We start from the raw sequence: 27,046 nt of genomic DNA on the forward strand, positions 1-27,046 counted from the left end.
GGAAACCTAAAAAGATAACAAAAATTTTCTTATATATTGAAGTGCAACAACTTGAGAGAAGAGCTGTACACTGTTCCCTAATTAATTCAACAAATATATAATAAACACATGCTTTAAGCTAGGCATTGTAGCTAGATACTATCAAAAATTGTGTAAGGATTTACCCTCTTTCCACGCTAACAATCTAACACAGTTTCATAAATGCTTGCAGAAAGTACTGGATCAGAGCCAAAGGACTTTATTCTTCACAGTACAGTAAGCAGCCTGAGCTTCAGTTCTTCTTGCCTCCCAAGTCCCATGATGGTAGCCCAGGTGGATGCTGCATATGCAATGGGTTTGTGTCACAGCTGAGGAACCCTGAACTTAGGAACTTCAATCTTTTATAACCGACTGCAGGCCAAAGTGCCCAGCCTTTGCATAAGAGAGACATTATCTTTAGGACAGCAACACACCTGCCTTTGCAACCATCTCAGTGTCCCAAAACTCTTCCTGTACAAACATCCTTGAGTAGTTCTATTGGTCAGAGTTCTCCACAGAAAGAGAACCAAAAGAAGGCATATATTAAGATTTATTTTAAGGAATTGGCTCATGCAATTGTGGTATGGCCAAATCCAAAATATGCAGGGCAGGACAGCAGGCTGGAGACCTAGGGAAGAATTGATATGGCAGCTGGGGACTGAAGGCAGTCTGGAGGGAGAATTCCGTCCTCCTCCAGGGACATCAGTCTCTTCTCATAAGTCTTTCAAAGGATTGGATGAGGCCCACCCACACTATATAGGGTAATCTGCTGTGCTCAAAATCTTAACTGTTACTCATCTCCTAAAAAATCCTCACAGCAACATCTGTACTAGTGTTTGACAAAAAACTAGGTACTAGAGACTAGTTTAGTTGCCTTAACTACAGTAGTCCCGAGATTCATTAAAAAAATGGTCTCTCCTTACTGTACATTTTTCCCTCAAGATAACCTTGTGAATAATTAAAATACTATATTGACATACATAAAATGTATTGCTAAAAATGTAGTCTAACATACACTTAATGTTTGAAACTCATTATTTACTAGTATCTAGACTTCCCATGCATAACCCCCATTAATCTTCAAAATTTAAAACAAACTTTAATGATATTAAACAATTATGAATTTCTCATTCATACTGCGCCTTTATTTTTAGTATGAACCTGGTTCTAGGTGCTTGGGACACAAACTTTCAGTTCTGCCCTTTAAGGCTCACACCAGACAAGATTACCTTGAGAACCTGCATAAGGTGTATACAGGATGCTGTGGAAACACCTGCACACGAGGAAGGAGAGAAGCCGGTGCCTCTGAGACAGGATCTCACTTAAGCCACTTTACAGGGTGACGAAGGACAGTCAATGACTGCACGACTCGGTTTCTCAGCTCACATCAATGTGGCGGCTACAGGAGATATTTTATAATCCAGTATCATTTCTGAGTAATCCTTCTGGCAGATTTCATCAGGACTTACAAACTGTTGGGTTCTTTCCTTCACACTGCAAACAAAGGCCATCGCACAGGGTATCCTCACCTTCACCCTAGTCCCGCTCGGGGCGGCCCCGCCCCTTTCTCCCTGGCCCCGCCCCCGCGGGCCCCGCCCCCGCCCGGATGCCCTCCTCTCTGGCTCCGCCCCCACCGGGCCCCGCCCCCTCCCGGCCGCCCTCCTCTCCGGCCCCGCCCCGCCCCGGCTCGTCTCCTCCCGGCCGCCCTCCTCTCTGGCCTCGCCCCCGCCCGGCTCTGACGCGGAGGACTGTGGGAGCCGTTTCCTTGGATTCCGCGCGTGGCAACAACTCGGGCGCAGCGCTCGGGCCTAGGCGGGCTGTTAGTAGATTCTCGAGAAAGCCGCGTCGTTCCCCGGCAGACTCGCGGTCGTCCTGCTCCCCTCACCGCGAGGTAGGAGAAGGGCCCGGGCCGAGGAGCGCCTGAGCCGCGGCGGGCGGTGGTGGGAGGCCGGGCCCTGGCGGCACGCCCCCGAGGGTTCTCGGCGCTCAGCTCCGCGCGGGGCGGGAAGGGGCCTCCCTCCGCCCCGCCCGGCTGCCCGGCTGCGCGGCCTGCCCGCCCCGCCCGCCCCGCCCGCCCCGGCCCCTTCCACCCCTCCCCCCCTCGCCCCTCGGGACCGGGTGCTGCTGCTGTCCGCGGGGCGGCGCACCGGCCGGCGGTCCCACAGCGGTCCCACAGCGGTCCCACAGCGGCCCCGCTCCGCTGGCAGGCTCGACCCACAGGGGACCTTTCCGCCAGCCTTTGCGTGTCGTAGCAGATACAGGTCACATTCATCCTTAGTTTTTTGTTATGTAAACCTTTTGAAGATTTCCAGTAAAACATTTAATTTGTGAATTAGGAGAGGACACCGCAGAGGCCGTAAACCTTGCTTAGTCTCACAAAGATGAAGGAGTATTGTTTCTCCAAGATTCTTTCTAGGGCTAAAGTTCCACTTTTCCTTTTACCAAGTGGGTTTTCTGGTTGTGAGCTTCTGAGGAACTACAGTGGGCATCTTGGATGTGGACTATCCGCCATAGTCTGTGGGAGAGTATCATAAAAAAAAGGCGACTTTTACATTTTTTTTAAAAAGGTGTTATCGGCATTTGATTTATATTGTGGTAGTATTATCCCCAGGTTGTTTCAACATGAGTGGCATTCTAGGTGCACAAACTGCTTTTGATGGCTTGGGGAATCCAGAAAACCGAAGTTGTATTTGTTCTGCTACCCGTACTTCACCTCCCCTGGCCTTACTTTCTACATCTTTTAAATTAATTTGCTCACTATATGTCTGTTCAGCAAAAGTCTCGGATGTAAACTAATTCCACTGTGCTTGCAACCCAGCAGGAAGGATATCTAGTTCTAAAAGTTGCTTGTTTTCATGACGTGCATGTAAGCTGAGCGGACGGAAATAGGGCTCATACTCAGAAGGTTCTTGGTTAGCAAAAACCCTCACAGTGGGGTTCTCAGACCAGCATCATCAGCAACACTTGGGAACTTGTTGGGAATGCACACTGTGAGGGCCGAGGGGAGGTCATGACTCCCATCAGGACCTAATGAGTCACAGACTCTGCTGCTGGGGGAGTAACAATCTGTATTTTAGCAATCCCCGAGGTTTCCTATGCATGCTAAAGTTTGAGAACCACTAGCTTAGCATTTTCTGAGCTAATGTTTTAAAGATATTTTCTATATCTTATATGAATGACTTATTTTTTAAATTTTTTATTTCTTGTAGTTGACATACACCTTATGTGAGTTTCAAGTGTGCAAGATAGTGATTTGAAATTTATGTACATTCCAAAATGATCGCAATAAATCTAGTTACCATCTGTCACCAAAGTTACTACAATATTTTTTTTAAGATCTTTTTTTTTTAATTTTTATTTATTTATGATAGTCACACAGAGAGAGAGAGGGGCAGAGACACAGGCAGAGGGAGAAGCAGGCTCCATGCACCAGGAGCCCGACGTGGGATTCGATCCCCGGTCTCCAGGATCGGGCCCTGGGCCAAAGGCAGGCGCCAAACCGCTGCGCCACCCAGGGATCCCTACAATATTATGACTATAATCTCTTTGCTATAATTTACATCCCCATGACTTATTTTATAGCTGAGAGTTTGTGTACAAGTGACTTTTAATACCATTAGTGGTATTTGAAGTGAACGTTTCTACCTGATTGACATTTTCTTTCATAGTAGTGAGTTTTCATCTCTAAAAAGTAATGAAAGGTTAACTTAAAAGACCTAAATGTAAGGGCTAAAGCTATAAAGCTCTTAAAAGAAAACAGGTGTAAATCTTCTTGAGGTTAGGCAGTGGGTTTTTTTTGATGTGACACTAAAAGCACAAGCAACCAAGGAAAAAAATGGGTAAATTGTGCATCATCAAAATTCAAAGGATACTTCAAAGAATACTATCAAGAAAATGAAAGGACAGTGCATAGAATGGGATAAAAAATATTAATGTATAAAGAATATTTGTAACTCAGGTAAAACAAATAACCCAGGTTTTAAAAATGGGTGCAGCATCTTAACGACATTTCTCCAAAGACATACAAGATGTCAATAAGCATAGAAGATGCTCAACATCATTAGTCGTCAAGGAAATGCAAATCAAAACCACAAAGATACCGTTAAATGCCCATTAGAATAGCTATCATAAAAAAGAGGGACAATGACCGGTGTTGGTTAGGACATGGAGAAATTGGAATCTTCATGCATTGCTGGTGGAATGTAAAATGTGCAGCCACTTTGGAATCTAGGAGCTCCTCCAAGAATTAAATGTAGAGTTGCCGTATGACCCAACAATGTCGTTCCTAGTCTACACTTGATAGAATTGAAAATTTATGTCCACACTAAATCTCCACCAATGTTCGTAGCAGCTTCAGTATTAATAACCATAGAGTGAAACAACCCAAATGTTTATTAACTAATAAATAGATAAAATATAATTCAATCATAAAAAGGAATGAAGTACTGATGCATGCTACAACATGGATGAACCTTGAAAACATTATGTTAAATGAAAGAAACCAGACATAAACAGCTATGTATTGGATAATTCCATTTGATTGGTGAAAAAAAATTTTGATTGATGATTCCATATGAAATGTCCAGAATTGGCAAATCCATAGAGACAAAGTAGATTAGTGCTATAGGCTGGGAGGAGGGACTAATGAAGAATGACAGCTAACAGGCTCCCAGAGTATAGAGTGATGAAAACGTTCTGGAATTAGATAGTGGTGGTGGTTGCACAACCTTGTGAATATACTAAAAACCACTGAAATATACACCTTAAAAAGGTAAAATTTATTGTATGTAAATTATACAAAAAATTAATAATTTTATGTCACATTTTAAAAAATTTTTAATGGTTACAAGTAGCTACATACGTTTGGCGTTATACTGAGCATTAAGATTAGGCTGAAATTTTTGATGGAATTTACTGGCACACTTAAAATTGTACAGGCTTTAAAGAAAATAAGTATTTTAAGGTAAAGTAGTTCAATACTACATTTCTTGGTTAGCTAGCCTGCCTTCCCCCAAATTGCCTAAAGTATTTCTCCATTTGAATGATTCCTTGTCTGAGAATTCTTCCAGAATTCTTGAGTAATTACTACATCTACAGTACTACATCTACAGTATATGTATACAGTAATTATAATTCCTCCACACTTCTATTTTACTTTGCTCTGACATCTGTTTTATTCTGTCTTGCATTTTTTCTTTCAACACTTTATTGTGAAAATTTTCAGATGTACAGTAAAGCTTAAAGAATTATTTTTAAAGATTCATTTATTTATTCATAAGAGACAGAGAGAGAGAGAGAGGGAGAGAGAGAAGCAGAGGGAGAAGCAGGCTCCATGCAGGGAGCCTGATGTGGGATTTGATCCCGGGACTCCAGAATCACGCCCTGGGCCGAAGGCAGGCACTTAACCCCTGAGCCACCCAGGGATCCCCAAGCTTACAGAATTTTACAGTGAACATCATAACTGTTACATAGATTCTACCATTAACATTTTTCTATACTTTATCCCAAACCTATTCATTATTTCCATGTTATTTTTATGCACATCAAACTACATTACAGATATTAAGCTTTCCCTTAAATATTTAAGTATGCATATTAATTGTAGTTTGAATTTTTTTTTAAATTTTTTTTTCTGTTAAGAAAAAATGTATAATGAAAAGAAAAATTTCAAGTATGCATTTATTGAGTTTTTGCAAGTGTATACCAGTATAACTCAAACCCCTAACAGGATATAGAATACTTATCACCCTAGAAAATTCTATAATCATGCCCTTTTCCATTCAATCTCTAGTCTCCATACCTAAAAAGCAACCACTGTTCTGATTGTTTTCTACAATAGTTTTGCCTGTCCTATAATTTTAAATTAATGAAACCATACATAAGGTACTGTTTTGTGAGGCTTCTTTCACTCAACATAATTCTTCCATATTATATTTGTTATCAGTGCATTATTTTTTATTGCTGAATAATACTTCATTGCATAAATATGCTGCATTTTGGTTATCCATTCTGTTGATGGGCACCTGGCCTGTTCCTAGTTTTCGACTATTAAGAACAAAGCTCCTATGAATATTTGCATATTAATATTTTTATGGACCTCTGTTTTCATTTCCTTCAGGTAAGTACTTTGGGATGGAATTGGGGGGTCATAAGAAAGAAATGTTAATTTTATGAAACTACCACACTTTTTTTCCAAAATTGTGCCGTGTTACACCCCCAAAAACAATGTATGACTGTTTAGATTACTCCATATCTTTGCTGACCTATTATGTTGGTTTTTTAAGTTTAGCCATTGTGGCAGGTATGTAGTGGTTTCTTCATTGCATTATAATTTACATACCTTCTTCTTTCTGCACTTGATACTAAGTTCTTTGAAAATAAGGGCAACCAACTGTACTCCTTTAGTGCCTGTCACTGGCCTTTTAATGTAATAAGTATGGAATAAATGTGAAATGAGAGCAACAAATGCATGTTTTAACACCTCGTTTTGAGAATTTGATGTGAAAAAAATTTCAAGTCATAAAAATATGTAGCAATAAATTTGACCAGAAAGGTTTTAAGTAGTTATATTTTATTTCAGTTATGAATTATTTCATATATCAGGAATGTATTTACACTGCCGATTTTTCATAGGTACAAATGATGCAAAATGTACACCTGGCTCCAGAGACAGATGAAGATGATCTTTATTCTGGTTATAATGACTACAATCCAACCTATGATACTGAGGTAAAAAAAAAAAAATCTGTTTTTTATGTTGGTCTTTATGAAAACTTTGGATTTGAGTATTCTGCTTTATTATGCTTTAGATTAAATAAACTGGTTAAAAGCCTAGAAAAGTGCTATTACTGAATTCTGTACTACCTTCTAATAATACTAATTGCAGCAAAAGGGGAAACCATGAAAAAGTTACATAAACAAATTAGGATCAATTATATACTTGTCTTTTCCAGCACTAGCTATCTGAATGTGTAAGTAAAAAGAATTAAATCATTTAAAGTATCTAAAACCAGTTTTCTTAAGTGCTCTGATTTTGAATGTTATATAGTGATTTTTTAATTAAATTATATGAGTCTTTTATAGAAAACTTAAACAGAAATAAGTGTCAAGAAAAATTATATCACAGAAACTGTCACCATCCAGAGATAAATGTTAACTAACATATAATGCTTATCTCACCAAATATTTCTCTATACAATTTATTTGTGTCTCTGTATATTTTTGGATGAAATGGTATCATTCTGTGTGTATTGTTTTGTAACCTGCTTTTTGTCCTATATAAATATTTAAATTCATGTCAGTAATTATTTATCTACTTAGTATTTAATGGGATAGTAAACTAAAAGATGAAATTGTTATTAAGACAAATATTTGAACTTTTAAAAAGAAATTCGAATGTTTTCAAAAACATTTGTTTTTTGTAAATCTGTTTATATCATTGTGAGAGTTAGAGTTTCTACACCGTTAAACAAAACTTTTTTATAAAGTTATCTTGAATTAGTGCCTGAAAAAAGTAAGGGTGAAGCATATGGTTGTTAATTTTTTTGCTAGTATATTGTAATCAAATGCTACCTTTTATAGGACTTTATATGAAGTTAGGAAATATTATTCTATTCTAGAGTTTTTCATATAGCTTTTAGTCATTTTTCATTTTTTTTTCCTCTGGAGAAAAATGGTAGTCTGTGAATGTGAGACCTAGAAACAAAACAAGGAAATATTACAGAAACTGTTTATTCTATGTGAAATAAAAATCTAAGAGAGATGATCATTTACAGAAAATTTGAAGAATACAGAAGTTTGAAGAAAAACAATGTAAGTCCTGTCACCCAAAGATCACCTATATTAAGTATATATCACCTGACATTTTGCTATCTTTTAATATACACAAGTGTTTGTTTCTCTCCTTGTATACACTGTGTATACACAGATATTATATAGACTCCTTTTTAAAAACCTATATTGAAACATAGATGTTTTCCTAAGTTTGCATAAATTTTGGAAACCACTGAACTCTTGCCTTTTTTCTGGGTTTTGAAAGTTTTAAGTATAAAAAATGTACACGCTCACTATTGAAAACAAAATAATCCCATCACTCCAAATAATTAGTTAACATTTTGTTGCTTTCTTTCCTTCATGCATACATACACAGTTTTTATTTTTTTTTGCACATTTGGAATTGAACTAGCATTTATTTACTTTTTTACATTTAACTACATCATAAGCAATGTCTCATGATACTAAAAATTTAAATACACTTGACCCTTGAACAACATGGGGTTTAGGGATACCGACCCACCTCCTCCTTCCCCCCATGCAGTCAAAATTCCACATATAACTTTTGATTTCCCCAAAACATAATTACTAATAACCCACTGTTGACCAGAAGCCTTACTGATAACATCATCAAGTAACACATATTTTGTATGTTATATATACATCATATACTGAATTCTTAACAATAATTTATTTCTCTTAATTTTTTCAGTATTTTTAGGCTTGATGGTTTGCGAGGTTTTTTCAAATTGTCACAAATCTCAAAACATTTCCCAATATATTTATTGGGAGAAAAAATCCATGTGTAAGTAGACCCATGCCGTCCAAACTGAATGTTATTCAAGGTCAACTGTATAATTTTAATTGCTGCATTTTACTGAATAGTTGATTAGAACTATTTTTAGATCCTAAGATATTTAATCAACTATAGTTGATTAGAACTATTTTTAGATCCTAAGATATTTATTTCCAGTCTTCTGCTGTTGTAAATAACAACTGTGAACAATTTTATGCATAAATGACTTTCTGTATTTTGAGCAAACATTTCCTTGACTAGAGTCCCAGAAGTGGAATTAATAGATCATGAATATGATCACTTTCAAAGAACCAGAGAAACTTCCTAATTTCTCAGATCATCAATGTGGCTTCACTGTTTAATTCAAAGAGAATATTCAGAATGCCAGACATGGAAAAAAATAGTAAAGTAAAAGGACACTTGGTTTACCCATGGTTTTCTTATATCTTAATTAATTAAAATAATAACAAACTTAATTTATAAATGAATTAATTGAAATAGTTTCTAAGATGTTCATAGATTATGCAAATTGCTGATAAAATCATAAAGAAAAATTACAAAAGTTTGTTCGTGTGGTATTTGTAATTAGAGAGTTTGTTGACAATTTTTAGTTGTCATTTAGTTAGAATTCATTCAGCTGATTAATCAAATTTTATTTATTGTTTAGGAATATTAGAAGCCTCCCTTTTCCTAAGGGATCTGCTAGAGTAGGATAATTAATTATGCTAAAGGTTGCCTTTGGCTTTATACTTCATATGAAAATTGCCTAGTTTCCGTAACTAACTGAGAATTGTGTACTCATTAATTTTGTGTAGTTGATATGGAAGGTCATAAGGATTATTTAAGGTAAAAATTAAGGAATGATTGGACATAATAAAATCATGTTTAAAGTGTATTTTATTAACATCCTGGTTACATAAACATTTTACTTTATTTGCAGAGGTTTTAAAAGTTAATTGATAGTGGCTCTTTTAACTTATTGTTTGTATTTTTTTTTTCTTTAACAATCAGAAAGTATGTTTTTGTGGGAAGTAGACTGACATAAACATAGACTTGACAATTGCCCGTGACATGTATGTGAGGGGTTAGAGCCAGAGTTTGTATTGGTGAAGGACTAGGAAATAAAGGCTGTTTGGAAGGTTGGGGTTGGCAAGACTGGGTGCTTTTGAGAGAGTGTGTAAAAATGGCATTTGTGATGGAAACCCAGGAACATTTGTACTTTGCTTTTATGCTACTTTCCTCATCTTTCCTGATAAAGAATATGAATACACACAGGAATCAGCAAAGCATAATAACATCTTACTTCAACTGAGGCTTTGGTTCCAAGTGGGACAGCAGATTGGACCCTGTGAATCATTCTCTTTGCTCAGCTCCATTCTGAATTCCATACTTGACTTCTCCAGCAAAATAAAATGATCTAAGGTTTTTCAAGATGGGGCTATAAACCATGGTCCCAGCATATAGAGGAAGAGAGGGTGGGAGAGGAAGAAATGTGGTTTTCTGCTCTTACTGCTCTAGCTATTTGGAAGAAAGAAACAGAAGAAAGGCCATGTCCTTCTGTACTTGATCTTGTAACCAGGGATAATAGTACTATGCATTTAAACAGTGGTCAATAAAATATCCTTACAGTTGATCAACATTACCAGTACTCCTCTTCCTAGACAAGGAAGGAGCCTTGATATTTGGGTAGCATGAAGGGGAGCTTTGAGGACAGCAGTTCTTGAGCCACTACCTGGCTGTCAACACATGGGGTAAGATGAATTATAGAGGATCATGAATACCAAACAGAAGACATTAAACTTTTTTTTAATTCTCACATCATGTTGAATGTTAAATTTGCCTTTTCATTTTAGGAATTAGAGAATGACACAGCTTTTCAGCAAGCAGTGAGAACTAGCCATGGCAGAAGACCTCCAGTAAGTAAATTGTTTTTGCTGTGGTGAAAAAACACATAACATAAAATTTGCCATCTTAACCATTTTTATTTATTTAATTTAATTTTTCAATTTCAGTTGTTAAGTGTTATATTAGTTTCGGGTACTCTGTATAGTGAATCAACAATTCCATATATCACTTGGTGCTCATCACAGCAAGTGCCCTCCTTAATCCCCATCACCTATTTCACCTATCCATTCACCCACCTTCCCTCTGGTAACCATTAGTTTATTCTCTATAGCTAAGAGTCTGTTTCTTGATTTGTCTTTCCTTTGTTTGTTTGCTTGTTTCCCTTTGTATAAATTCCACATATGAGTGAAATCAAATGACATTTGTCTTCATCTTACTTCACTTAGCATTATACTCTCTAGCTTCATCCATTTCCTTGAAAATGGCAAGATTTCATTCCTTTTTATGGATAAATAAATAATTTTGTTATATATATAACAAAATATATATACATACCATCAATTATATATATATATACACATATATATATACACATACATACACATATACATACATATATACATACCACTTTTTCTTTGTCCATTCATCAATTGATGGACACCTGGGCTGTTTCTATAATTTGGCTATTGTAAATGATGCTACTGTAAACATAGGGGTGCATGAATCCCTTTGAATTCGTGTTTTTGTATTCTTTGGGTAAATACAAGTGTAATTGCTGGATCATAGGATAGTTCTATTATTCACTTTTTGAGAAACCTTCATATTGTTTTCCACAGTGGTTATACCAGTTTGCATTCCCACTAACAGTGCAAGAATATTCCTTTTCTCTTCACATCCTTGCCCATGCCTGTTGTTTCTTGTGTTGTTGATTTTAGCCACTCTGACAGGTATGAGGTGGTAGCTCATTGTAGTTTATATTTGCATTTCTCTGATGATAAGTGATGATGAACATCTTTTCATGTGTCTGGGTGTCTTTTTTGGAGAAATGTCTGTTTATGTCTTCTGCCCATTTTTTAAGTAGATTATTTGTTGGATGTTGAGTTTTATAAGTTCTTCATATATTTTGGATGGTAACCCTTTATTGGATAGGTCATTTGCAAATATCTTCTCCCATTCCATAGGTTGCCTTTTGGGTTTTATTAGATTGGTCCTTTGCTGTGCAGAAGCTTTTTATTTTGATGTAGTCCCAAAGTTTATTTTTGCTTTTATTTTCATTGCCTCAGGGGACCAATCTAGAAAAAAGCTGCTATGACCAATCCCAGAGAAATTATTGCTTGTACTTTCTTCAAGGACGTCTTTGGTTTTTGATCTCACATTTAAATTTTTAACCCATTTTGAGAGTTATTTCTGTGTATGGTGAAAGAGAATACTTCAGTTTCATTCTTTTGCATGCGGCTGTCCTGTTTTTCGAGCACCAATTTATTAAGAGATTGTCTTTTTCCCATTAGGTATTCTTTCCTGCTTTGTTGAAGATTAATTGACCATATAGTTGTGAACTCATTTCTGTATTTTCTAGTCTTCTGTTCCATTGTCTATGTGTCTGTTTTTGTGCCGGTATTGTACCAGTTTTGATCACTACAGCTTTGTAATATAACTTAACATCCGAATTGTGGTGCCTCCCACTTTGCCTTTCATATTCAAGATTGCTTTAGCTATTCAACGTCTTTTGTGCTTCCATACTAGTTTTGGGTTGTTTGTTCTTGTTCTGTAAAAAATGCTGTTGGTTTGAAAGGGATTGCATTAAATGTGTAGATTGCTTTGGGTAGTATCGACATTTTAATGATATTTGTTCTTACCATCCATGAGAATGAAATATCTTTCCATTTGTATCCTCTTCAGTTTCTTTCATTAGTGTTTTGTAGTTTTCGGAGTACAGGTCTTTCACCTCTTTGGTTAGATTTATTCCTAGGTATCTTACTATTTTTGGTGCAATTGTAAATGGGATTGATTCCTTAATTTCTCTTTGTACTGCTTCATTATAGAAACGCAACAGATTTCTCTGTTGATTTTGTGTCCTCTGACTTTACTGAACTCGTTTATCAGTTTTACCAGTTTTTTTGGTGGAATTTTTTGGGTTTTCTACATAGAATATCATGTCATCAGCAAATAGTGAAAGTTTTACTTCTTCCTTGCCAATTTGGATGCCTTTTATTTCTTTCTGTTGTTTCATTGCTTATGGCTAAGACTTCCACTACAACGTTTAATAAAAGTTGTGAGAGTGGACATCCCTCTCTTATTCCTGACTGTAGAGGAAAAGCTATCAGTTTTTCTCCATTTAGTATGATGTTAGCTGTGGGTTTTTCATATATGCCCTTTATTATATTGAAGTATGTTGCCTCTAAACCTCCTCTGTTGAGGGTTTTTATCAGGAATGGATGTTGTACTTTGTCAAATGCCTTTTCTGCATCTATCGAAATAGTCACATGGTTTTTAGCCTTCCTCTTATTAACGTAGTATATCACATTGATTGATTTGCAAATATTGAACCACTCTTGCAGCCTAGGAATAAATCCCACTGATCATAGTCAATAGGTTGTTTAAAATGTATTACTGGATTCAGTCTGCTAGTATTTTGTTGAGAACTTTTACATTTATGTTCCTTAGAGATACTGGCCTGTAGTTCTCTTTGTTGGGTGTTGCCTTTATCTGGTTTTGGTATCAGGATAATGCTGACTTATAGAATAAATTTGGAAGTTTTCCTTTTCAATTTTTTAGAATAGTTTGAGCTTTCATATTTGGTAGAATTTGCCTGTAAGCCATATGGTCCTGGAGTTTTGTTTTTTGGGATATTTTGATTACTGATTCAATTTCTTGGCTTGTTATTGGTCTCTTCAGATTTTCTATTTCTTCCTTTTTAAAGTTTTGGTAACTTAGGAATTTATCCGTTTCTTCTAGGTTGTCCAGTTTGTTGGTATATAGTTTTTCATTACATTCTCTTATAACTATATTTCTGTACTATTGTTATTTCTCCTCTCATTTATGACTTTATTGATTGGATTCCTTCTCTTTTTTCCTTGATAAGCCTGCCTAGAGGTTTATCAATTTTATTAATTTTTTCAAAGAACCAGCAATGGCTTCATTGCTCTATTGTTTTTTTAGTTTCTGTATAATTTATTTATGCTCTGATCTTTATTCCTTCCTTCTGCTAATTGATTCTTTGTTTACATTCTTTTTCTAGCTCCTTTACTGTAAGATTAGGTTGTTCATTTGAGACTTTTCTTGCCTCTTGAGATAGGTCTGTGTTGTTCTATATACTTCTGTCTTGGAACCACGATTGCTGTATCCCAGAGGTTTTGGGCTCTTGTGTTTTCACTTTCATTTCTTGGCATGTACTTTATTTCTTCTTTATGTCCTTTGACCCATTCATTGTTTAGTAGCATGTTCTTTAACTTCCATGTATTTGTGGTCGTTACAGATTTTTTCTTGTTGACTTCTAGTTTCATAGTGTTGTGGCCTGAAAAGGTGCATGGTATGACATGGGTCTTCTTGAACTGGTTGTGACCTGTTTTGTGGCCTAATATATGATCTATTTTAGAGAATGTTCTATGTGCACTTGAAATAATGTGTATTCGCTGTTTTAGGTTAGAATGTTCTGAATATATCTGTTAAATTATCTGTTCCCATGTGTCATGCAAAGTTGTTATTTCCTTGTTGATTTTCTGTGTAGATTATCTATCCATCAATGTAAGTAAGGTGTTAAAGTCTCATACTGCTATTGTATTATCCATTAGCTTCATGTTGGGTCCATAAATATTTACATAATTGTTATGTCTTCTTGTTGGCTTGTCCCCTTTATTACTATATACTGTCCTTTGTGTCATTACAGTCTTTGTTTTAAAGTCTAGATTGTCTGATATGAGTACTACTACTCTGGCTTTCTTTTAACATCCATTTGCATAGTAGATGTTTCTCCATTCCCTCACTTTCAGTCTGCAGGTGGCTTTAAGTCTAAAATGAGTCTCTGGTAGGCAGCATATAGATGGGTCTTGTTTTTTTTATCCATTCTGTTACCCTATATCTTTTGATAGGAGTGTTTAGTCCATTTACATTAAAAGTAATGATTGATAGATGTGTATTTTTTGCCATTTTATTGCTTGTTTTGTGGTTGTTTCTGAAGATTTTCTCTGATCCTTTCTTATCAGTCTCTGTTTCATGGCTTGCTGTTTTCTTTAATGATACATTTGGATTTCTTTCTCTTTTCTTTGTATAATTCATTAGTAGTTTTTGATTTGTGGTTACCATTTGGTTTGTATATAGCAGCTTCTGCATATAGTAGTCTATCTTAATGGTCGTTGAAGTTTGAACCCATTCTTTACTCCTGTCCTCCCACCAAAATATGGTGTCATATTCTATATCCTTTTACTTTGTGAGTTCCTTGGCTGATTTTTTAATAGAAATATTCATTTTTACTGCCTGTTTCCTACTTTCTTACTGTCGCTTTTGGTCTTTCCTTGCCACGCAGAGAATCTGCTTTAACATTTCTTCCCAGGCTGGTTTAGTGGTCATGAACTCATTCAGTTTTTGTTTGTCTGGGAAACTCTTAATCTCCCCTCCTGTGCTGAATGATAGCCTTGTTAGATAGAGTAATCTTGTCTGAAGATTTTTCCCATTTAGCACATGCTCCTCCCTCTGGCTTGGAAAGTGTCTGCTGAAAAATCTCTGGCTAGCTTAATGGATTTTCCCTCATAAGTTACTGCCTTCTTTTGTCTTGCTGCTTTTAATATTTTTTCTTTATCACTATATTTTGCCATTTTAATTATAGCATGTCTTGGTGTTGGTCTGCTTTTGTCAATTTTGATGAGGGTTCTCTTTGCCTCCTGGATCTGGATGTCTCTTTTCTTCCCCAGATTAGGGAAGCTTTCAGCTATTATTTCTTCAAATAAGCTTTCTGCCCCCTTTTCTCTCTTTTCTTCTGGGTCTCCTGTAATATGGATGTTATTACATTTGGTGGAGTCATTGAGTCCCTAAGTCTATTCTCACTTTGCAGAATTCTTTTTTCTCTCTTTTGTTCAGCCTGATTACTCTCCACTGCTCTGTCTTCTAGGTCATTAATTCATTCCTCTGCTTCTTCCAGCCTTTTGTTCCTTCCACCAAGCATGTTTCTCATTTCATTTATTGTACTTTTATCTCTGCTATGTTATTCTTTATCTTGTGTTAGGGTGTCATTCTACTCTTCTCAAGTCCACTGAGTCTCTTTATGATCATTTCTTTAAATTCTCTATCCAGCATGTTACTTATATCTGTTTTGCTTAGATCTCCTGCTGTGGCCTTCTCCTGTTCTTTCATCTGGAACACATTCCTCTGTCTTCTCATTTTGTCTAAGTCTTTGTGCTTGTTTCTGTGTGTTAGGAAAGTCTTCTTCTTCTATCACGTCTTCTGTTCTTGAGGGTAATGGTGTGTAGTGCCCTGCCATGTAGCTTCCCCTGCTCCCCAGAGCCTGGAGCCTCCGGGAGTGTCTCCAGCGTGTGCTGTGTGTACTTGCTGTTGTATCCTGGCCACTTTATCCCTCAAGCCCGTTGTCTGCAGAGGCTCTCTTTGCCTGCTGTGGGCAGTGTCTGGTCCCTGGCCCGAATGTGGCAAATTTTAATGAGGTGTGCTCTGACCTATTTGTGAAATGAGACTTGTTGCCACTGCCACCAAAACCAAGGCCTCACAAAATTCCTGGGTCAGGAGGCGTGGTGTTGGTAGCGGTATGGGCTGGTCTTCTCAAGGGAGGGGTCTGTCGTGCTGGGACTTACACAATCCTGACTGCACAGTGCATTTTCACTGATATGTGGGGATAGGTGTGGGAGTAAGCAAGTTAGTTAATAAAGATCTGCGCTGTGTTGGTTCCTACAGGTGGTTTTATGCTTATGTTGAAGGGCAATAGAGGAAAATGACAACAGTCAATTTATTTGTTTCCGAAGTGGTCTCTCTATGAACACTGTCTCCCTGGGATGGGCTCTGACTTGAGTGAATAACCTGCCCTCTATGTGCCCCAGGCACTCTTTGGATCACTGTTTCTATACCTTGTGTCTGCAGATTGTTTACTGCCTTCTATGCAAGAGCAGCACAATGCCATCCAGGGTGTATCCTAGCCAAGCCTGCTAACATTTAAAACTCTAGGCTTTAAGACCCACTACTTGCTAGAATCCATGAAATTTGACTCTTCTCACTTTCCAAGCCAATTTCTATGAGAATTGGTTTTCCCCCATGAACTCTCTTGTGTTTAGTCTGTCTCTCACCCTTCACCATCACCCTAGCTCCCTTTCCACTGCAGCAGCCATGTTTCTCTCCTAAACCCCATCCTACCTTCTTCAATGTGTCCTCTTCTCTACCTTTAGTTATAGTTTGTTCTGCCAATCTTCAGATTGATTTCTGGAGTATTTAGAATGATTTGATAGTTATCTAGTTCTGTTTGTGGGCTGAGGTGAGCCTAGAGTCCTTTTTATCTACTACCATCTTCTCCAGTCCCTCCTCATTATAACCAGTTTTAAATGCATGGTTCAGTACATTAAGTATATTCTCATTCTTGTGAAACAGGTATCCAGAACTTTTTTGCCCTCCCAAACTGAAACTCTACCCATTTAAAGAACTGTGCATCATCCCTCCAGCTCCTGGCAACCATCTCTCTACCTTCTGCCTCTATGAATTTGAATTTGACTACTTTAGGTACCTCGTTTATGTGCAATTATGCAGTCTTTGTCTTTTTGTGATTGGCTTTTAGTTCAATTAGCATAATGTCTTCAAGTTCATCTATATTGTAGGATATAACAAGATTTTCTTCCTTTTTAAGATTAATAATCCATTGTATTTATATATATCACATTGCCTTCTATGGATATGTTGTCTACCATGGATACTTGGGGTATCCTACCTTTCACTATTATGACTACGACTGCTATGAGCGTAGGTTTGCAAATGTCTCTTCCCAACTCTGGTTTTAGTTCTTTGGATGTATACCCAGAAGTAAGATTGCTACATCCCATGGTAATTCTCTTTTGAATTTTTTGAGGAACCTACTGTTTTTCCATAGCAGTTGCACCATTTTACAATCCCACTAACAGTAATAGGGTTCTGTTTTTCTACAACCTCACTGACATTTACCTTCTATTTTTTTGATAGTAGCAATTTTAATGGGCATACAGTGATTCTTAATTGTGATTTTGATTGGCATTTCTCCAATGATGAGTAATCCTGAATTTCTTTTTGTAGCCTTGTTGGCCATTTGTATGTCTATTCAAGTTCTTTGCCAATGTTTTAACTAGGTTATCTGATTTTTTTTGTTGTTGAGCTATAGGTGTTTATATATTCTGAATATTAACCCTTTATCAGATATATGATTTGCATATTTTTTCCCATTTCATAGGTTGCCTTTTCATTTTGTTTGTGTCCTTTAATGTACAAAAGTTTTTACTTGATATAGTGTCATTTTTCTGTTTTCACTTTGTTACCTATCAAATCCAAGAAATCACTGCTGCATTCAATATCATGAAAATTTCCACTGTGTTTTCCTCTAGGAGTTTTAGTTTTAAGTTTTATGCTTAGGCCTTTAATGCACTTTGAGTTAAATTTTTGTGTGTCAGTATAAGAGTAGGCTCTAATTTCATTCTTTTCAAGTAGATATATAGCTTTCCCAGCACTGTTTGTTGGAAAAACTAACCTTTCCTCATTATGTAGTCTTCACACCTTTGTTGAAGATCATTTGACCACAAATAGGAAGGTTTTTCCATTGGTTTGTTTGTATTTATGCCATTACCACACTGTTTACATATAGTAGCTTTAATCAAATGAATTTTAGGATGAATTTTCTACTACTTCAAAAAAGGACATTGGGATTTTGGTAGAGATTGCACTGAATCTCTAGATTGTTTTGAGTAGTATCAACATCTTAATATTAAGTTTTGTAGTCCTTCAATGTAGGATGACTTTATTTTTGTCTTTAATTTCTTTCCACAGTGTTTTGTAGCTTTCAGTGTATCCAGTGAATTTTAAAGTATTTTAGATCAAAAAGATTCTTGATACTCTTGAGAATGTATTAATTATATAAAGCATTGGAATGTATTTACCTTAAAGGCTCATTGTTTAAAAAATATTTGCCTTTCTAGTTTTTAAAATTACATGGATATTGATCCTCCAAAACATCAGGACATAATTTACAAATTACTCCTCCTTTGGATTAATCCCCTGTTAATTAATCTGTTAATTATGCATTCTACCCATGCATGAATTGTTAGAGTGATGTTTTTCAGTAGTAATATTAAAATTTTTGTATCATGCAAAGCATAGGCATTTGCTTTCTGCAGTGCATGAAATTTGTCAAGCTTTTTTTATAGTTGAAAATAAACAAGGTTGGCACTAAGTAAAATAGCAAAGAAAAGAAAGTTCTATCTGTAATGTTCTATGTCAAACATTCCCTTTTTTGAACTGCTTTTCCCAACTTCTTCACTATTATCTAGCAGTGGTTCTCAGTCCTCCTCCACAACTGTCCCAAGGTACATTTGGCCTGGAGATATTTTTGATTGTCACAACTTGGGTGACTGCCACTGGTATCTAAGGGATAGCCAGCAGAGATGCTGCTAAACATCAGACAATGCAGAGCGCGCACAGACACACACACACACCTCCGTAAGAAATGTGTGGCTTTGCTCTTGGCTGCTGGGAGTGATCTCTAAGCCTTTGGAATATCCTGCCTGATATGTGTATCTTTGTTTGCCAGGGGCTTACAAAGTTAAGAAACTGATATATAGCAACTCTTTTGCTTTAGAAAAAGTGTCCTTTTGCTTTCATCTTCTCTCACTTTGTTACTTTCTCTCTTTCCTCTCTGCCATATGTATTATTTACCAAAAATAAGTGATTAGTATTAAACCACTTACAACGGAAAGGATCTTGTGAGTAGCTTTCCCATCACATTTATGTAAATGAATTTAGTTTGGTTCCCTACATAAATTTAACGACCTATACAATTAGAGGACACAGTCCTCCACAAAACTATTCTCACTTCTGACATAATTTTACATTTAGAGGATTCCCAAAATCACCTTCAGGTTCAGTAATTCTTTGAAAGGGCTCACAGAACTCACTGAAGGCTGTTATATTCATGGCTTATTACAGAAGAGGGATATGGTTAAAATCTGCAAAGGGAAGAGACACATAGAACAGAGTCTGAGGGGGGTTCTGAATGTGGAACATCTGGTCATCCTTTTCCTGTGGAATCCTGCATGAAATTAACTTTTCCTGGCCACTGTGTGTAATGACATTATTTACATAGTATTATCTACTAGGGAAGACCACTTACAACTTTCGTATCCAGAGTTTTTACTGGGGCTCTATCATATACTGTCTGTATGGCTGACATTTAGTCTCCAGCCCCTCCTGCGGATTTAGACTAATACCTCTGGAAGTTAAACTGATATTATGTGTCCTAAAGCTCCCTTCATAAAACATATTGTTCAATTCTCTGGTGGCTGAAGCCCCTGGAAAACAAAGCTATGCATATCAGGCAGGATATTCCAAGGGCCTAGAGATCACTCCCAGTAGCCAAGAGCAAAGCCACACCTTTCTTTGGATAATATTAATTCTTGACTTTACCTTTCACAATGTGTATTTTAATTTTAAGGTTACCTTCATCATGGAAGAAAAATCAGAGGTTGGGGCACCTGGGTGGCTTTTGTGGTTGGGCGTCTGCCTTTGGCTCAGGTCGTGATTTCAGGGTCCTGGGATCGAGTCCCCCATTGGGCTCCCTGCAGGGAGCCTCCTCCCTCTGCCTATGTCTCTTCCTCTCTCTCTCTCATGAATAAATAAAAGCTTTTTTAAAAAATAGATTGAGTTCTTTCACTAAGCTAATACTAGATTTTAAGCTTTTTTGAAGAGGCATGCTGTCTTGTTCAGTATTATTTTCTTTGCCTACTGTAGATGCTTCATAAGTCTTTATTCTGTGACTTAGTAAATAAACAAACATTGTCTTCTATTAAGTGATTTCAAGTATCAGACGTCAGGTGATCATTTTATTATGCTGGCCCTTCTTTAGAGATCCTCATTTTATAGATGAAAAAACTATAGCCTAGAGAGGCCAGAGGTCTCACAGTTATCTATAACTGGAGCAGAGCTTAAGTCTCTTGACCCCCTACTGAATGATATTTTCATCCCATCCTACTTACTCTGTTAAACAGGGAGAAATCATATAATTTCTATGTGAAAGATATTAAGCTTACTTAAGGGATAAAATTCTACTAGTTCCAAAGGACTTTATAATCTTAGGAAGGAAATAAAATGGATACATGTATTCAAAGCAAAATAAATATATTTTTAAAAAGTACAAATTCCTGTGGGACCACAAAAAGAAGTTATTTGTCACTAGTTGGGATAATCAGACAAGCTGCTTATAAGATAAATTTACAGTTGCATATTAAAGGGGATGTACAATTAAGACAGACCTTTAGATATGGGAGGAAAGGCATTGCAGATGAAGGTATAAGGTGAATAAGGAAAGAGACAGTTTAGAATCCACTCTATCTGAAGGGATCAATCCCATACTAAAAATGAAAAAACTAAAACACCGATTTAGTTGTAAGTAGTTAAAAGAATAATGGTCCTTTTCCTTCAGTTTGTTCTTATGGAAAAAATTGCTGAGCCTCATATCCTTCCTTTTCAGCTTTTTCAAAGATATGTCAGATCAAGTTTGTTAGAGGTTTTGTTCAAGACTTCTATTTTTTTTACTGATTTTTTTGGGTTGAGGGGCCTACTAGTTCTGTTAGAAAGATGTCAAAATTTACACTATGTGGATTTACTTCTTTCTCAGGGTTTTGCTTTATATATTTGGAGCAAAAAATACTTCAAATTATTGTATTTTTGATGTAAATTGAGCCTTTTACTATTTTTGAAATCTTTTATCTCTAGTCATGCTGTATGTCTATTTTGTCAGATATAAATATATTGATAGGGCTACAGAAGCTCTCTTTTGTCTAGCATTTGCATGATATGTCTTTCCCATCTGCTTACTTCCAATTTTTACATATCCATATATTTAAGATGTATTTCTCATTAGCAGAATGTAATTCAGCTCTCTTTTCTAAATGTGGTTTGATAATCTTACTCTTTTAGTGAAGCATTTAATCCATTTACGTTTAATGAAATTGCTGATTTAATTTTAATTCATTGTCTTACTGTTTGCGTTTTGGTTTTTCCTGGCTCTTTTATGTATCATTTTCTCTCATTTCTTGCCTTCTTTTGTTCCTTTTTTTGTTATTCCATTTCTCCCCGATGTTATCTTTTGATACATTCTTTGTACATTCTTAAAATTACATTCTTAAAATTATAATACATTCTTAAAATTATAATACTCCTCTTTAAGTTATTAAAGTCTAGTAAAACTTAGTATTATATAACTTCCTGGGCAATGCCAGAATTTTACATTTTCAGCTTTCTGTTCTATAATTTCTATTTATTCCTTTTTATATTTTCCAGTTCTCCACTGAAATTGTCAATCTTGTCTTTTAATTCATTGATTGTATTAAGCAGTTATGTTAAAGTCTGTGTCTGACATTTCCATTATATGTATTCTTTTATGAGTTTCTTTCCATTCTTTTGTTTCTCTTTTGGTTAGGTAGTCTTGCCTCCTATATGTCTGATTGTTTTTGATTCAATGCCAGGTATTGTAAATGAAAATCTTTAGAAATAATTTAAGCCTGTGTGTCTAAGTTATCCAGTATGATAACCATACTGGTTATATGTACCTTTGAATTATTTAAAATAAAATAAAGTATACAAATTCAGATCCTTATCACACCAGTCACATTTCAGATGCTCAACACCCACATGTGGTTTATCAGACAGGGCAGATATAGAACGTTTTCATTACTGCAGGAAAATTCTACTGGATAGCACAGCTCTAGAGGATCTTGTCATTCACTACGGAATTTACTTTTGTTTATGGTTCTAGAGGCACTAGGAGTCCTGGCTTACTTTAATCCTTTTGAGTTTAAGATGATTCTAAATTGGACTCCAATTTTATGAGGGCTCGTATACTTCTCATTTACTTTTCAGTTGTAGACTGTAGTCTTTTGAGATCACAGTCTAAAGCCTAAAGGATTATCAGGAGTGCCACCTTGGCAAGCCCCGCCAACTCCACCATTTTCTCTCTTAAGACCTGTGAGTCTGTAGAGAGCTATATTCAGCTTTTCAGCCATGCTTTTTGGAGAAAAGCAGGCTCAACTGCAGGTGCAACTCTCTAGCCTTCCCTTTTCTTTATCTTGAGACCTTGTTAATTCTTCACTGCCTTATTGGTTCTTTAATACATTTGAATTGATTTTTCATAAAAATATTTTATAAAAATATTTTGTTGTTCCTAGTGAGAAAGTTGTTTAAAACAGCAGTCTATCATAGCCAGAGGTAGAGCTATTCTACCAATGATGTTTTAATCAAATATTTCAAACAAATATGCCTAACAACTAACACGTATAGGATATTTCCAACTATATAATCCTATTTGACTTCAACTACCATTTTGTGATCAAGATATACTTATTTCAAAGATGAGAAAAGATATGAATAAAATAATAGTAAAATAGGAGAGCTGAGATTCAAACCCAGATTCTCTGATGCCAAATCCTGTGTCTATTGTTAGGGCTACTGACTGGCAGTAATAAGTATATTAATGACTGATAGATGCAGCCATGAAAACTAATCTTTCTCATTTATACTTCAAGTAATTCTAAAGTCTCTTTTCTCCTTTAAAATGAATTCCAGAATATGCCTCCTTCTTAATACTTTAAAATACCTGGACTCAGGATACCCGGGTGGCTCAGTGGTTGAGCATCTGCCTTCAGCTCAGGGCATGATCCTGGAGTCCCAGGATGGAGTCCCACATCGGGCTCCCTGCAGGAGCCTGCTTCTCCCTCTGCCTGTGTCTCTGCCTCTTTCTCTGTATCTCTCATGAATAAATAAATAAAACCTTTAAAAAAAATACCTGGGCTCCTTAATATTTAGGATAATTTAAGAGAAGTTATCCTGAATATTATATAAATATTTCTGTATCAGTGAGTCTATATTTCTCATTATTTTTCTAGTTTTCTATTGTATAGTTTAATCTGATTTCTATTAACTATGTTTTTTTTCCTCCCCAAGATAACTGCTAAAATACCAAGCACAGCAGTTACTAGACCTGTAGCTACTGGATATGGGGTAGGTTTACTTAAGCTAAAAATATTAAGGTGCTTTTCTCATCCATAAGTTTACTTTAGGCAATTCTAAATAATTTGGGGTATCTTTCAGTCCGTAACCCAGATATATTTTTCATTTTGGATAGTTACAAACCTTTAAAAAGTCTAATTTGATAAATAGCTTTACTATTCTAGTCATTTTGGTTGTAAATTTATCATTAAATATTTTATTATCATTTCTGTTTATAAATCTTGTGTTTGTTGATTGACTTCCTTTCATTTTTTATGTAATATTACCAAGTCTCATGTGTATTCCATTCATATTTTATGTCGAGTTGAATGTTACATAAAAGTAATGATGTTTATAACATCTTAAAACATACCAATAAAAAATAAAATTTGAAAAAATAACATTTGAGAAAAATTTCAGAAGCATATATTTGGGTCTTGCTTTTATCTGAGATCTTTGGAGGAAAGATGCTATGTAAAAATCCATAAAGGAAAATTTTTAAGTCTTGCCCAAATTAGGATGTCTTAGCATAAATGAAATAAAAAGGAAATGTGAGAAAAATGAAAGAATGAGGTGGAGTAGCATTTCCTAGTCTTTATTACAATATTCTGGAGGGGTCAGAAAAATGGTTTTAGTACCTAGAGAGGTCCAAGATACTTGACTTCATACTATTTATTTATATGAATAAAGAAAGTAATCATATACATAATGTTACTGTGTCAAATGGAACATGATTTTATTAATCAGCCTAAGCATATTACAAATTTCATTTTTGGTGATGTTTCAGAACAGGAAACAGCAAACATTTTTTGTGAAGAGCCAGGCAATTTAGGCTTTGCAGATCATAGCCCCTGTTGCAGCTACCAAACTCTGTCATTTGTAGTACAGAAGCCACCATAAACCATGTGCAGACCAGCGAAGTATGGCTATATTCCAATAAAATGTTATTGACAAAGACTGAAGGTTGTAGTTTGCTGAAGCTTGTTTTAGAGTTTTATTGTTTAGTCTTATATCCTCAGGTTATATAAATGGAAAGAATTAGATTTACTTGCCAATAGAATAAAGAAAAAAGTTATGAAGAAAACTTTTATAACTTGGTTTTTATAAAATTAAATATAGATGTTTTTTGGAATCATTTTAATTTAGTTTTCTGTTTACTAGTCCAAGACATCCCTGGCATCATCGATGGGAAGACCAATGACAGGGGCTATTCAGGTATCTCTGTCATGTGGTTCATTTTGGGCCTCTCTTGTGACTTAGAATATTATTGCCAGTCTTTTTTATTAGATTATTTTAAAATGTTAAAGAAGGTGTCTTTTATATAATGACTGTAGTTCTTTAAATTGTGGGCTAAAGGTTGGACTGTTCAGAATCTTTGGAGGCACAATCTCCTTGGATTTACTCAGGTCTCAAATGAAATCCTTTTGGGGAATGCACATAGAACGGGTAATTTGCTTGTGTAGTGAACTCTGTCTCCCATTTATCCTGTGCTATCACTTGCAACAATTTTTGTAGTTTTTCTCTTAGGCATATAGGAGACCAAAAAAGCAGAGGAGTAGCCAACTGATAACCTATATAACTTATATAAGGTGTTATATAAAAATCCTTGAGGTTTTCTTTTCAAACTAGGAGTAAGCACAGTTAAAGCAAGGAATTGATATTTTATAGGGGAAAGGGAAAGTAGAAACAGGACTGACATATGAGGAGGCAGGGGTAAGGAATAAGTAGAGAGTGACTAAAAATCAGTATTAAGGGGTGCCTGGGTGGCACAGTTGGTTAAGCGTTTGACTCTTGGTTTCAATTCAGGTCATGATCTCAGAGTAGTGAGATCGAGCCTTGCGTCAGGCTCTGCACCCAGTGTGGAGTCTGCTTAAAATTTTTCTCTCCCTCCCCCTACCACGCTCTCTCTTTCTCTCTCTCTCTCTTTCTCTCTCTCAAATAAATAAATCTTTCTATTTTTAGAAATCAGTATTAAAAATTGGTACCAAAAAAAAGGACTATGTTAATACATGTGCCATGTTCAGAACTATAAATAAGTAAATCTTATTTAAGAATACCTTTTAATTGATTCTTTTTCTTTCAAGGATGGAGTTACTAGACCAATGACAGCAGTGAGAGCAGCTGGTTTTACCAAAGCAGCTTTGAGAGGTTTGTTATTTATCTCTTCTAATAATTTTTTTCAGATGTATTAATATTGTTAATGTGTTTCTGTGTGTAAATGTTATTAGAATTTTAAATAAAACCTAACATGCCTTTGATTAAAAGGGATATCATTATTTTGGGTACCATGAAGAAAGGAAAAGGGTAATGAAAATGTTCTGCATCTCAATTGGAATGGTGGTTATACTGGCATGTAATTTGTCAAAATGTGCTGACTTACACATTAAAAATGTGTGCATTTAAAAAAAAACTAGAAAATGTGCAATTTATTTTATATAAGTTAAATCTCAAAATATTATAGGTGAAATTGGTATCTAAATATGTAAGTAGGGGCAGCCCCGGTGGCTCAGCGGTTTAGTGCCGCCTTCAGCCCAGGGTGTGATCCTGGAGACCTGGGATCAAGTCCCATGTCGGGCTCCCTGTGTGGAGCCTGCTTCTCCCTCTGCCTGTGTCTTTGCCTCTCTCCTCTCTGTGTCTCTCATGAATGAATACATAAAATCTTAAAAATAAATTTAAAAATAAATAAATATGTAAGTAAGTCATAATTTAAAAATAAGATGATTATGACAAAAGTTAATTAATATTATACCAAAAAAAGTTAAAAACTCAATACTAGGTCATTACTCACATGATTGATAATTTAAAGTTCACAATAGTGTGGAGGAGAAGCGAACATTGAGAGAGTACTCATTTTTGTTTTCACATTTTATTTATATAATTTGATATATGTTAAAATCTTACCAATTTTTTGATATATAAAATGTTTATATAGACATAATAAATGTCCTGGCCATTTAATAAATAGGTAATTTAAACCATTTAATAAATACGTAAATTAAATATGTTGTGCAAATTTTTATATTTTCTTTAATTATGCTGTATCACAAAGTCAGTATGAACTCTTGAATTGTCTCAGGCTCTGCATTTGACCCACTTGGTCAGTCAAGGGGCCCTGCTCCTCCTTTGGAAGCCAAAAATGAAGATAGGTATGTAAGTTCTCATGTTGTTTTATTGTTGTTGCGTATTTTTAATTTACATTTCCCAAATACATAATTCTCAGGTATTTTATTTAAAAAAATTTTTATTTAAATTTAATTTACCAACATATAGTATAACACCCAGTGCTCATCTCAAGTGCCCTCCTTAGTGCCCATCAGCTAGTTACCCCAACCCCCCACTCTCCTCTCCTTCCGCAACCCTTTGCGGAATATTTTCAGATATTTTAGAAGTTCATGTCAGCAGCAC

At 35.8% G+C, this 27,046-nt stretch overlaps 2 protein-coding genes across 7 annotated transcripts in view; one reads left to right on the forward strand and one right to left on the reverse strand.

The window, feature by feature from the left end:
- Positions 1-1,417, reverse strand: part of CRYL1 (crystallin lambda 1) — a 176,941-nt gene extending 175,524 nt beyond the window's left edge. Inside the window, exon 1 of the mRNA XM_072719807.1 lies at positions 1,248-1,417. The gene's annotated coding sequence lies outside the window, so the exon portion shown is untranslated. The remainder of the gene's footprint in view (positions 1-1,247) is intronic.
- Positions 1,418-1,649: 232 nt separating this feature from the next.
- The window catches only part of IFT88 (intraflagellar transport 88), a 134,356-nt gene continuing 108,959 nt past the window's right edge, over positions 1,650-27,046 (forward strand). For 2 of the 6 annotated variants that reach the window (XR_011994211.1, XM_025996643.2), the window contains exons 1-7: positions 1,698-1,909; positions 6,652-6,747; positions 10,441-10,503; positions 23,597-23,653; positions 24,803-24,856; positions 25,726-25,789; positions 26,718-26,787. Coding sequence is in view for 5 of the 6 variants with exons in the window: in XM_025996643.2 (XP_025852428.1) it covers positions 6,658-6,747; positions 10,441-10,503; positions 23,597-23,653; positions 24,803-24,856; positions 25,726-25,789; positions 26,718-26,787 (398 nt within the window). In the remaining variant the exon portion in view is untranslated. Of the gene's footprint in view, positions 1,910-6,651; positions 6,748-10,440; positions 10,504-23,596; positions 23,654-24,802; positions 24,857-25,725; positions 25,790-26,717; positions 26,788-27,046 lie in introns of all 6 variants that reach the window. The other 4 variants (XM_025996641.2, XM_025996642.2, XM_025996644.2 and 1 more) reach the window with 4 other exon arrangements.

This window comes from Vulpes vulpes, chromosome 9 (genome assembly GCF_048418805.1).
Source record: "Vulpes vulpes isolate BD-2025 chromosome 9, VulVul3, whole genome shotgun sequence".
NCBI lineage: Eukaryota > Metazoa > Chordata > Mammalia > Carnivora > Canidae > Vulpes > Vulpes vulpes.